We start from the raw sequence: 12,825 nt of genomic DNA, 5'->3' as shown, positions 1-12,825 counted from the left end.
CGAATGTTAAGATGAATGCACATGATTTCATATTCATAATATAGGACATGTGGGATCCACGATTTCATATATTTCATATAGACCATGTGGGGCCCACGGACTTCATATTGGACCCACGATTTCACGGATTGCATATGGATAATGTGGGGATTCTATGCGTTTATCTTAACATTGGAGGATAACTGAGACAAAAAAAAAAAAAAAAAAAAAAACACCGAGATCAAATGCTTGACATTTTGGTAAAAAAAGAAAGTACGAATTTGAGTATATGATATTGAAAAATCATCCATGTTTTTGCATGCAGTCGAGGAGTCGTAAAGGATATGTGGGTCTTGGAGATGGTCGAACAATTTGTCCAGACTGTTATTCTACAGCCATCTTGGATACAACGAACATCAAGGTTGTTGTAAATATTGTTCTGCAATTCTTCGAGCATTGTTTAGGTATGGATGTGAGGGCCCGCATACCAGTCTTTTCTGTTGATCGAAAGGAGATGGATTACCATTCTAGTGGAGGAACTACCGTTGGGGTGAGTGAATGCTTGTGAATTTCATTTGTATATATCAACCAATAAACTATAAGTATTCATTTACTAATTCCACAAACATATATATACATATATATATATATATATATGTATGTATGTATATATTGTCTGTGTGTTATAAACAGCCTGTTCATCCGCACACAATGATATGGGGCATGACTATGTTCGGTGCAAAAGAAGCGACTTCTGTAAGAAACTCTATACAACACTAGTCTTACGAATCTCAATATTTTTGTCTCAACTATCTCTAATGCTGAGATGGACGCACACGTTTTCATATGGGATCATGTTGGGCCCACGATTTTCACATGGATCGTGTGCGTCCATCTCAATATTTAGGATAACTGAGACAAAAAACACTGGAATCCTTAGAATTTTCGAACTCTATATGGTTTATGATCATAATTAATTTTTCTTATTGATTTAAATTAAGAGGTATTTGTTTGATAGATTGCAAGGGCTTCAAGAGGAGGAAACAGAATTACATTGGAAAAGGAGCATCACCAGCTATTCCAACCAAGCAGGATAACAATATTGATTCTATTTGGCTTACCCAAGTAATTATTACTATTACTCTTGTAATATTATTATATACATTAGTACAATATATATGGTTCTCTTTTAGGAGAATTGATGTTTCATATTGTAACACTCGACTTGAGTGGGTGGGTGAGCCATCGAGTGTCAAAAGGGCTTCGTGCTAGCTCTAAATCTCACATCGCCTGGAGAAAAAGATGAAGTCATAATATTATAAGTCAAACTTCCAAAGTAATAACTAACATTTTTCCTTAACTCAAATTAGTGTGGGCTAGTGTTGGGTCTAAAAAGACAAAACTGTGCGGGTCAATATGGGTTGATCCAAGACAGACAAAGTGTTACTAATGTAGAGGGACAGACCTTTAATTAGTCAGACTAACATTAGGCCTTGGTGTTTAATTATTTGCAGAATTATGACAGGGGCAGTCCTCGCTCACGAATTCATGCACGCGTGGTTACGACTCCAAGGTGATTTTTATTTTGCAGTAATGATAGGGATCTCAGTAGCTGAGATCCCAACTGTTGAGTTGTATGCATAGGATTTCATGTGCATCATGTAGGACATATGAAGCTTAAAAATTTACTTAGATCCTATGCGTCCAACTCAACAATTGAGATACCAACTGTTGGGATCTTTGTCATTTTTTTTTTTTGTGTCGTAAATTAGCTAGGCGTAATTGGGAGGTATTTGTGTTGATAATACAGGGGTTGGTAATTTGGAGCCAAAGATTGAAGAAGGAATATGTCAAGTGATAGCTTACAAATGGCTGGAATGGATTGAAACTATGGATTCCAAGATATCATCAAGTAGAAGTGAAGAGGCTCAGTATGAGAGGAACTTGAAGAACACTTTCAAGCATGAAGTGGAGATGAATTCCTCTCATGAGTATGGTGAAGGATTCAGAGATGCTGGCCATGCAGTTGCAAAATATGGCTTAGCGCCTGTTATCAATCATATTCATAAACATGGCTCTCTTCCTGGTTAATGATGAACAAATCAAATAACAAATATCCCCCATTTGTTTAATTATTATTTACAAGAAAAAAAATTTCTCAATAAGAGTGTCTGTGAGTAGGTGTGGCAAAAATCCAGTTCCGAGTCGGTTCCAGGTCGGACAACGTCACGTGTTTACGAAATATTTACATGTCTAGACCCTAACCCAAATTGGATTTCGGACATACTTAATTGATTAAACTCTAATTGGTTTAAATCCAAACAACTAAATCGGGCAATAAACTAATCCGGGTTAGGGTCTGGACAAAGAAAATAGAATAAGATTTATTGATATTGAAATTAATATTATTCAAAAAATTAATAAGGGGAAACAAAACTTCAACCTGAATTCACAGAAACCTTGCCTATATATATATATATATATGTATACATGTTTACTACTCCAGCGAAAACAAAAAAACATAACCAAACACAAAGAAAAGCAACCTCATGATCAGCTAGCAGTGTGTGTGTGCCTGATCACAATGAAGAAATTCATAGACAAATGAAAATCAATAAGGAAGAAAACCAACAGAAGGGATCGAAATGGCGTTACTCGACATCCTATGTAGCTGACGATGAGAGTTGTTCTCTTCAATGACCGTCCCAAGTGCTTCTGCTACCACTATCACAAAATTTATGGCCAGTTTAACCAGTGCTATGCACGTCTCCAGTCTCCGAATCATCTCTGCACTCTCTCTTCTCTCTCTTTTTCTCTTGTCCACGTCCACGACTCTGCTTTATCCAAATCATTAGGCCATCTCTCTCTCTCTCTCTCTCTCTCTCTCTCTCTCTCTCTCTCTCTATATATATATATATATATGTATGTATGTATGTATGTATGTATGTATGATTGCAGAAGTGGCAGTATATCCATTGCTTTTAACATGATAGAAAGAAATAATAAATTAAAGAGTGTGTACCTGTTGTTTTTTCAAATTTGGCTCTTGGAAGACCCCAAAAGCCAGTCTCTCTACACTTGAACAAGATCTTGGTAACAAGTCATATTGAGTTATCCAGTATGCAATGAGGGACAAGCTTAAAAAGGGATGATGATGACTTGACACTAAAGTTATTAAAACCACACAACAACATTCAATCTTATGAATAAATGACAAGAAATTAATAATGGAGTGAGGGTCCAACTAGGTCAGTAGGAGGCCCAACATGCCACACTGCCTGCCTTATTTTAGTCTTTTGTGGTTGTCTAAGTTGATTCGAGTGATTTTTGCGTTGAATTTCTACCAAAATTTGAAGAAGTAATTACTTTTGAGAAGCAAAATATGGAATTCATAATAGTTACTTATTACCGGTGGATTCAAAGAGAAATGGCTACTTTATATGACAAAGTATATATTGAGTGTATTGTAAAATGCATTTTCTCCCTCAATACGGAGCCAATGGAATGGTAATCCAGAAATACATACCATGTTGCCTGAATGTTCGGTTTGCTTGGCGGAAAATCAGACTCCTGAAAATATTTTCTTGACCATATGATGTTTGGTGGTGGAAAATAAAATTAGTCAAACCAATTTCATAAAAGTCAACTGAAAATATTATATTATAAAATGGAAATCAATTCCCCTCCAGAAGTTGTTTTTCCGCCACTCAACAGTACCCTTGCAGATGCACCAGTCTCTCGTCTTCCCTGTGCAACTTCTCTCGGTGATTTCAATAGAAGTATCCCACCTAACGATAATGTAAGTTGTGTGTATAGAAGTTTCTCACCTGACAATAAAATAAGTTGGGATAAAGCTTAGCGCATGGCGATGAGAGTATTGCTCCCAGTAGAAATTCACCTAACTCCTAGTGTGTGGCGATAAAAGTATTGCTTAAAGTGAAAATCCACCTGACGACAGAATATGTTAAGATAAAGCCTAGCGCGTGGGGATAAACGTATTGCGGGTAAGTTGCGTGCATGTTTCCCACCTAACGATATGGTAAATTGAGATAAAACCTAGCAAGTGACGACAAGGGTATTGCTCACAGTAAATGATGCAAACGAACTCTGTAATCTCATGAACATAATTGGCTTACAAAGGCAGCCACAATGCCTTGCTGCACTTGATCTCCTGGGGATTCCGTATCTCCACCTTGACGTCTAGAACGTATGGCTCATATAAGGGGGCCTGGTCATGGGCTTCTTCTTTGGATCTAGCCACAGCTTGGGCCAACGCTTGGGCTTCTACTGCATCAGTGGAAAGAGAAATTTTATCTACACACCGTAAAAATATTATCGTTACACCACTTTTTGGACATTATAAGTTTACACCAAAACTTTATAAATTTACAAACAAAATTATAGTAAAAAGACTAATTTACCCTTGATGTGTAAAATATTAAAATGAACATCAAAATCAAAGAAAGAAAATTAACAAAGATTCAAGTTGCCTTAGCTCTTCGAAATAGAATCCCTGTCATCTTTGATCCAATCAATGTTAAATTCTCCAATCTGAACGCCTTAGAATTCTTGAATAACCCATAAATCTCCCTCACCTCCGTATCCCCACTACCGTCCACAATCTTCACACACACCCCTACAAGTACAACCCTCAACGTCCTTTCCATCTCAGCCGCATATCTTTCCGGAAAAAGTGCCTCAAATGCCCACTGATTCAATGTAGGACAGATTATGAGGATCCGCACGCTTCACTAGAGGAGGCGAATCGACCAATTCAATGCCTGTGACATCGATCAATCCCATAATTCAGAAGCGTCATGACCTTGTGACCAGTGCCGACAGAGACAGAGAGGGTGGAGGACATTCAGATCTGGGAAGCTAAATTTAACAAGGAATGCGTTGAATGGCAAACTCCAAATTCTTCGCCTGTTCATATATATATATATATAGTCTTCACATGTAATATTGTTTTTTTTAATTAGTGATTTAAAAGATTAAGGATTTATATGTCATTGTATATAATATATTTATGTAAATTTAAAATAATTAAAAAATGATGTAAAGATAAAGTTTTTGTGGTGTGGAGATAAAATTTCCCCAATGGAAATTCACCTGATGACATGATAGATATTGCTCGCAATGATGAAAATCGAATTCAATACTTTTAGACTCCATACTTTTTAGCCCAAAAAATTCATCATTAAACTATCACCGAATTAATTAACTATTTTTTTTTTACCCTTCATATTGGGTAAATCTATGAACATGCAACATACTTCGTCAAGCAAACACAAACATTACATACATACACACATATATATATAAGACAAATGTATTTTGCCATTGGTGGACACATCCTATGGATGATATTTGGTGCATATTACAGAAATGACAATATATATATATATATATATATATATATATAATATAATAGTATAGTATAGTATAATATAAGGGTACAAAATAAAATAATGGACTCCACTTATTATCCCATTTATACACACCATTGAAACATATATTTATTAGTCTGAGCTGAGGTGTCATAATACGTTATCTTTCAAACCTATCTATATAGTCTGAGCTGTCATAATAGCGTTATTTTTCAGCCTATCTTTTGTCAACTATTTACGTTCATTACCAATATTACTTTAAATTAATTAAATATCCTTTTATTGCCCCAATTACTCACACGTGACATATTAATTGTGAACTAAAACGGAAAATAATATTTCAAATCTCTAGCATGACTTTCCCCAAATGATAGAGGTGTTAAAAAAATCATAGAAATCGAACCGACCGTAGACCGATTGATTGGTCGATTATTTGTTAAAAAAATAGAATCGATAGATAATTGACCGAAATAATCGACAGTAACCAATTGTTTACACCCCCATCAAATAAAACACTGGACCCATCCGATGCACCATTTAAAATTTTTTAAAAAATCATAAATATGTAGTGTTTCTCATGATGAATCCAACTGTATTTTTTGTTACAAACATAAATCAAATTCATCATGATCGAATTTCGAGTGTTTTGAGTTTATATCCAATGGTCTAAAATTGTCATGTCTTTTTCTTGTTGAATTTAATTTTTGTTAAAAAGAGAAAATATCGTTGAATTCGTCATGCTAAATGATACACATTTATGATTTTTTTCGAAAGTTTTTAAATTTTTTTGGTGAACTATTGGATGTATTTTCAATACTGAACCTACCCTTGAAGATTGTTTTACTTTAATACTCCGTTTATTTCGAGGAAAACCAACATTTCATGGAAAAGAGAAAACTTATCATGAAAAAAATTAATTTTTAGTGTTTGAACAAAAACGTTGCTAATATTTTCTGATGTTTGTTTGGTGGAAAATATAAATTTAAAAGAAACAAACAAACTGCCACAACATCATGGATACAGAGTTACAAACCCCAAAAGTACGTATTAGAACTCCATAATTTGATCAATAAGCAAAAAATATAATATCAGACATATTAATTAATAAGCACATAAGATTGTAGTCATGTGCAGCAATAGATATAGTTGAGAAGGAGGATTGGAAAACGACATACCCTCTCTAAAATGGGATATTGTTTTCCTTATATTAGAGTGATTTCTTTATGAAGATTTTTAATTGGTTTTCCTTAATCTTATCAATTTCCATTAAACAAACACCGAAAAATATAAATATTATTTTACAAGATTCTATTTTACGTGAAACAAACGGGGCATAAATTAATTAATTAAATATACGAATGGTGTGAAAATCATATTAGGCCTCCACCTACCATAACCATGTCCTTTTCCGTAAATGTGTATTTTGACAATTGTGGTGGATAAGGAATCGTGATAAAAACGATTCTCGTCCATAAAACGACAAAACCAGTAGAAAACTTTGACTTCAAAAAAATCGTCGAGAAAACATGGCAGTTGGACTTGGAACAGAATACCGGACTTCACTTCAGAGGGTTGGTAAAGGGCGTGTTTAACCGGTAACACGATAGCTTAATCCCTCTCTCGCTCTCTCTGCAGCAAAGCATTTTTCGACCACTGTTCGACTCTGCCATGGCGATATCATTGCAGCTGTGCCGCGTGTCTCTCCGCACGGACCTCTTCTGTCCGTCATCGGAGAGCCTCACGTCGCGCCGGAAGCCGTTTCTCCTACGATGCTCTGCTGGGGCCGAGCCTTCTGGTTCTGTTGCCGCACGGGATTCGGATTTTGATGCTAAGGTGTTTCGGAAGAACTTGTCTAGAAGCAGGAATTATAATCGGAGAGGGTTTGGCCACAAGGAGGAAACTCTCGAGCTCATGAATCGCGAGTATACTAGTAAGAATTTCAGCAATTAAAATCATATACGTGAAAAAATCGAGAGACTGGTGAATAATTTTTTGCATGTATGTTTTTCGGACTTTCTGTTTGGTTGCAGGGATTTTAACTGAAACCAATCGTCTTTGAAGCATTCGTTCACTTTTTTTTACAAGAAAAAATTTAAATTTATTTTGGCTAACTTAAAATACTGAGAAACAAGTTTTACTTTGTGAAAGCATTTCACTTTTTTCTCAACCGAATTTGATGCAGGAAAATTATTAGCTCTCTCAATTTTCTGTACTTGCTGTTTGGAATGTTGGCTATCGATTTCTCCGTGACCAGACAGAGCTCTAATTACCATAACAATATAGCATGAGTCATGAAAACCTTTATGATCTTCTGAAAGTATATGTAAACTTTCATGTAAACAATCAACTAGATTTCCTGAAATAATAGCATTAAAATTTGCTAAAATTAGCGTCTTTCAATCTATTTTCAAACTGAATTTTTGAAAAGTATTTATTTTCTTTTGACGTTTGAATGAAATCATGGGTTGTTAAAAATATTTTCCGTGTTTGGATCTTCAGGTGACATTATCAAGAAATTGAAAGAGAGTGGGAACGAGTATACATGGGGCAATGTTACTGTGAGACTGGCAGAATCTTATGGATTTTGCTGGGGTGTCGAGCGAGCTGTTCAGATTGCTTATGAAGCAAGGAAACAGTTTCCCAATGAGAAGATTTGGATCACCAACGAAATCATACACAATCCAACTGTCAACAAGGTCAGTAAACTAGTTTCAGAACTTATTAATGTGCTCCAAAGGCTCCATTCGATCTGCAGTTCTTGTAGGTGATTATTTCTATGGCAGTAGAAGATATGAGTGCTTATTTGTTCTGAAAACTAGTATCGTGTAGTTGTTCTAAAGTTGAACAAAGATCTTACTGACATAAAATATTGTCTTTTTAAAATATTCTGTTGGTCATATTAATCTTGTAAATGATGGTTGTAGATTGTGCTCAATATAATTACTCATTAGGTTGTACGTTAGAGTGCCAAGCATGGATTTGAACCTGGTTTATGAACATCGTAATATCTTAGATCTTTGTTTTGTCATTTTGAACATTATTTTATGTCAGTAAGATCTTTGTTCAACGTTTTGGCATGCACTCACTTTTTCAAGGTTCAGGATGCTGGAGATAGTTTTTTTTCTGCTTCGGGGTTCATTACTTCATTGCGATGTGATTAATTCGTTAATCATGGGTCCATGAAATTGGTTGGACAGCACACATCATCTCTTCAAAATTATAGGAGGTTGTACTGATTATTGAAGCCTTTGAATTTTTTGTGGCAGCGGTTGGAGGAGATGCAAGTTAAAAACATCCCCATTGAGGAGGGGATAAAACAATTTGATGTTGTTGATAAGGGCGACGTTGTGATTCTGCCCGCTTTTGGAGCTGCAGTTGATGAAATGCTGGCACTGAATGACAAAAATGTGCAAATTGTCGATACAACTTGCCCTTGGGTATCTAAGGTATCTTATTAGCAACTAAGCACCTGTTATAAGTTAATTTTGTCTATATTTCTTTTATTTTATTTGGTATACTTTCCTAAATTTAGATGATAAATACATCTAATTTTTCTGAAGGTTTGGAACACTGTTGAGAAGCACAAGAAAGGAGATTACACTTCTATCATTCATGGACAATATGCTCACGAGGAGACTGTAGCAACTGCATCTTTTGCAGGAACATATATTATTGTGAAGAATATGAAAGAGGTATTTCCTACAGGTGGCTAGAATCTTGTTTTCATGTAAAGTTTAATGTATTTTTAAAAAAAAGATGTTTTGTATTTTCCTGAATATTTTGTGCCTTAACCGTATGCGTTGAAGTGTTTATAATGAATTATTTATCTTAAACCAGGCGATATATGTCTGTGACTACATTCTTGGGGGTGAACTTAATGGATCTAGCTCAACTAAAGAGAAGTTTCTAGAGGTACTTTTTTTTAATATAAGCTTTATTTCTAAGTAGTGTGCTATCTTATATTCCCTAGTATTTTTTGCTTCGTTGCAGAAATTTAAATTTGCTGTTTCCAAGGGGTTTGATCCTGACAGAGACCTAGTAAAAGTTGGCATTGCTAATCAGACAACAATGCTCAAGGGTGAAACAGAAGAGATTGGTTAGTCGGTGGCTCTGTCATTCCAACTTTTGGAAGAAGTTATTGGCTACTTGTGATCTAAATAATACTTTTTTTGCTGTCACAGGGAAATTGGCAGAGAGAACTATGATGCGCAAGCATGGAGTAGAAAATATCAATGACCACTTTGTGAGCTTTAATACAATTTGTGATGCTACGCAAGTAATTCTTCCTAAACCTTGTGTCTGCTATTGTTCTTTTTTTTCAACGAGGATTTAGTGTATATATGATATTCTTGATGATGCAATTATGTCGATGCCTTCCCTTCTTCTCTCTGCTCTCCTTTGCCTTATCCTCTCAAAGAAGTCTCCCCGTCCCAAGTTCTTCTTTCCGCTTTTCTCCATCATATTTGCTTTTATATCAGTAGTCATATACTCATATTTACCCTATTTGTGTGCTTTTCAGGAGCGACAAGATGCAATGTACAAGCTTGTAGAAAACAAAATGGATCTCATGTTAGTGATTGGGGGTTGGAACTCAAGTAACACCTCCCACCTTCAAGAAATTGCAGAGGCCCGTGAAATTCCCTCTTATTGGATCGACTGTGAGAAGCGAATAGGTCCAGGAAATAGAATTTCTCATAAGTTGATGGTAAGAGTGGAAACATCTAATTCGACTTCTCTTGATAGAACTTTAGCTTTTCCTTTGTCTGCATGAGTTTAAGGTATATTTCTTTTAAATTCATTCATTATTTTATGAATTGTGATTTTGTAGCATGGGGAGCTGGTCGAGAAAGAAAATTGGCTACCTGAGGGCCCCATCACAATCGGGGTAACTTCTGGTGCCTCTACCCCTGATAAGGTAATTATCCCATAGCCTACAATATGGTCCCTGGTTGCTGGTAGGCAGGCACTTGGTTTTATTTTTTTTCCTTTCCGTTCTCAAAAATTCACCCTTCACTGTTTTAGTCATGACATTTTCTGCTCTAAGATCAAATTACAGTCCCCACACCCTCTGTGGTCTGGTCTGTCATTGATGCTGTCATGTAACAATGTTCAGTGCAAGTGCACTTCTGGTTATCTGTTTGATTATGCCAATTTATGCATGCTCTGACGTAATCTAAACTGCACAAATATGTTTTATTTCTAGCTATACTGACTCAGGTCATTTGTTTCTGCTCGAATGAAAATCTATACTGTATTTAACATTAATGTGTTTCTAACTGGATTTTAACCAGGTGGTTGAAGATGCCCTTATCAAGGTGTTCGATATCAAACGTCTGGAAGCCTTACAACTAGCATAAAAGACGGCAGTTTTTATGTCTACATATAGTTCGATATTTAACAGTCCCATATGCACTTGAATTTATGTTTCATTCGTATTTCGGCTCACATTTATATCCTACATGGGAAATTTTAAGCTGCATGGGTTGAGTAAGAAGTTCATAAATGTTGGAGTGTTGGTTGTTTGAGCCTCTGTTCACACCCCCCCCCCCCCCCCCCCCCCTCCTCTTGATAGAGTTGTTTGAGACTTTTAGGCATGAAATTATGCATATATGCACAATATTGTAATTGTACATATACCTGGAGGTTCCATTGTCTAGTGTTTATCTTCCTTTCTCATGTTCTTTTTCTGTTATTTCTTTTCAATTTTGATCATTTTCTTTTTCTGTTATTTAACAGTCCCATATCCACTTGTCTGTTTTAAAACTGCGGATTCCATGAATGTGAAACATATACAGTGTAATGTAGAACTTAATTAGTCTCAAAATTGGGTACTGTTATGAGAGGGAGAACAAGCAACATACTCAAATACAAGCTTGAAGAGTTTGTTATTTTTCTGTGGGGAATGGGTGAGAACTTTTAGGCTGCGAGGAGGGCATGTCCTAAGAGGATTAAAATGAACTGCTGGTTTTCCTTCTTTGGGTTGAGTCTTGGTAAGAGAGCAGAATGTCTACATTAGGGATTGACATCAACTCTAGTTGATAGTATCACCCACTGAAGCAGCTTGGCATGGCTTGCGAGCTGCCGAATTTTTGGGATTAGGAGATATAGGACATGATGAACGATTTAAGTTTAAGCAGTCATCTGCCAATGCATAGAGGCCATAACTGTTGCAGTAACCACTTAATAAAAACCACATATTTTGAGAACCATAGACAGATGAGAAAAAGGAAAAAAAAAAACTTAAAAAGATGTAGTTCAGATCAACAAGACAATGTTCCTTGCAACAATTTTTCAATGTCATCTCTTCCACCGAGAAAAAAAATCATGACTAGTTTTCTTCACTCTCCCGCATGGCTTCCAGCTCGAGCCTGGCAGGTCGGCTGCTGGAAGCCTTGAGAGAGTGGACAACCATAGCCATTGTCGCGGAGCCTTTCTTATCAAGGTATTACTTGTTCACGGCTGATCTTGCTCTCTTATAAGTAATGGACTGAGACCTTTTTATAGGCCACAGAGATCTTGAACAGGCTATAAAAGGTGCTCTTCCAACAGGAGAAAGAGGGTACGTATGAGTGTGAAACTGTACTGTTTATCCTAAAAAATCTTAAATATGTCAAAATGTCTGTCTATTCCAATCTAATGGGATCTTCCCAGAGTGTAGGCACTAGAGTTTTGGCTTTTAATAGAACTGTGTTTATGCATCTAGATGATACCCATCCTCGTTAAGCCCACGCAGAGCAGTTCCTAATATTCCATTCCACTACATGTTATCTGTGACTTCTTTTTCTTTTTTCTTTTTAATATGGAACCCGCAGCTACTATCTTTTAAATGTGCACTGGATAAATTTACGAGATATGTTTACTAGACAAACACATGAAAATTCTATGTATCGAGTACGAATTAGTTTCGCAACCTCTGGGGAATCGGGGATCACAGACTCTCTCTTAATCATTAGGTTAGCAACTAATTCATCATTAGATAGTCTCCCACCACTAAATGTGAAAATATCCATCTGCTGGATGGGTTTTTTTTTTCCTTCATTCCTTCACCACCACATAGATACAATAATATGTTGGCATGTTAGCTAAATCATCTCTTTGAACTTATTTGAAGGGCTTTTTTTATAAGAAAAGCAAAGTAACCATGTTTTATCTCCTCCTGTTGCAGTTGTGTCTTCCTTGTCAAGCAGAGTTGAACTCTACCTGGTAATGGAGTTTGTTCTAGCTAGGCCAAGGTGAAGGTATAGACTAATCGTTGTGGGTTGGCAGCCAACAAAAACTTGAACAATATAGCACCAATAGATAGATAGATAGATATAAACTAGTTCATAAAAAATGATGACAACTTGTGTTCACTCTCCCCCACAAGGCTTCCATGCACCTTGAGCCAATGAAGTTAGCTAGCTAGGCTGGAAGCCTTGAGGGAGAGTGAACAATGGTAGCCATCGTCGGGCCAGAC

The 12,825-nt window shown here is 36.2% G+C and overlaps 1 protein-coding gene and 1 long non-coding RNA gene across 2 annotated transcripts; one reads left to right on the top strand and one right to left on the bottom strand.

Annotated features, from left to right (window-relative positions):
- Positions 1 to 2,423: 2,423 nt before the first annotated feature.
- On the bottom strand, positions 2,424 to 3,127 carry LOC120002904. Its single transcript, XR_005469203.1, has 2 exons — positions 3,002 to 3,127; positions 2,424 to 2,813 (listed from the first exon to the last, which is right to left on the bottom strand). It is a non-coding gene; the product is annotated as an uncharacterized LOC120002904 (long non-coding RNA).
- A 3,774-nt stretch (positions 3,128 to 6,901) lies between these two features.
- LOC120001337 (4-hydroxy-3-methylbut-2-enyl diphosphate reductase, chloroplastic-like) lies at positions 6,902 to 10,894 on the top strand. The gene is made up of 10 exons (XM_038849607.1): positions 6,902 to 7,299; positions 7,869 to 8,065; positions 8,636 to 8,815; positions 8,930 to 9,061; positions 9,207 to 9,281; positions 9,360 to 9,465; positions 9,551 to 9,645; positions 9,889 to 10,074; positions 10,198 to 10,284; positions 10,661 to 10,894. The coding sequence occupies exons 1-10, from the start codon at positions 7,038 to 7,040 to the stop codon at positions 10,724 to 10,726; spliced, it is 1,386 nt and encodes a 461-aa protein (XP_038705535.1). The 5' UTR covers positions 6,902 to 7,037; the 3' UTR covers positions 10,727 to 10,894.
- Positions 10,895 to 12,825: the final 1,931 nt, after the last annotated feature.

The sequence above is a fragment of the Tripterygium wilfordii genome, chromosome 7 (genome assembly GCF_013401445.1).
Source record: "Tripterygium wilfordii isolate XIE 37 chromosome 7, ASM1340144v1, whole genome shotgun sequence".
NCBI classification, from domain to species: Eukaryota; Viridiplantae; Streptophyta; class Magnoliopsida; order Celastrales; family Celastraceae; genus Tripterygium; species Tripterygium wilfordii.
The sequence above is the reverse complement of the archived record's forward strand: the minus strand, read 5'-3'. Positions and strand labels throughout refer to the sequence as shown.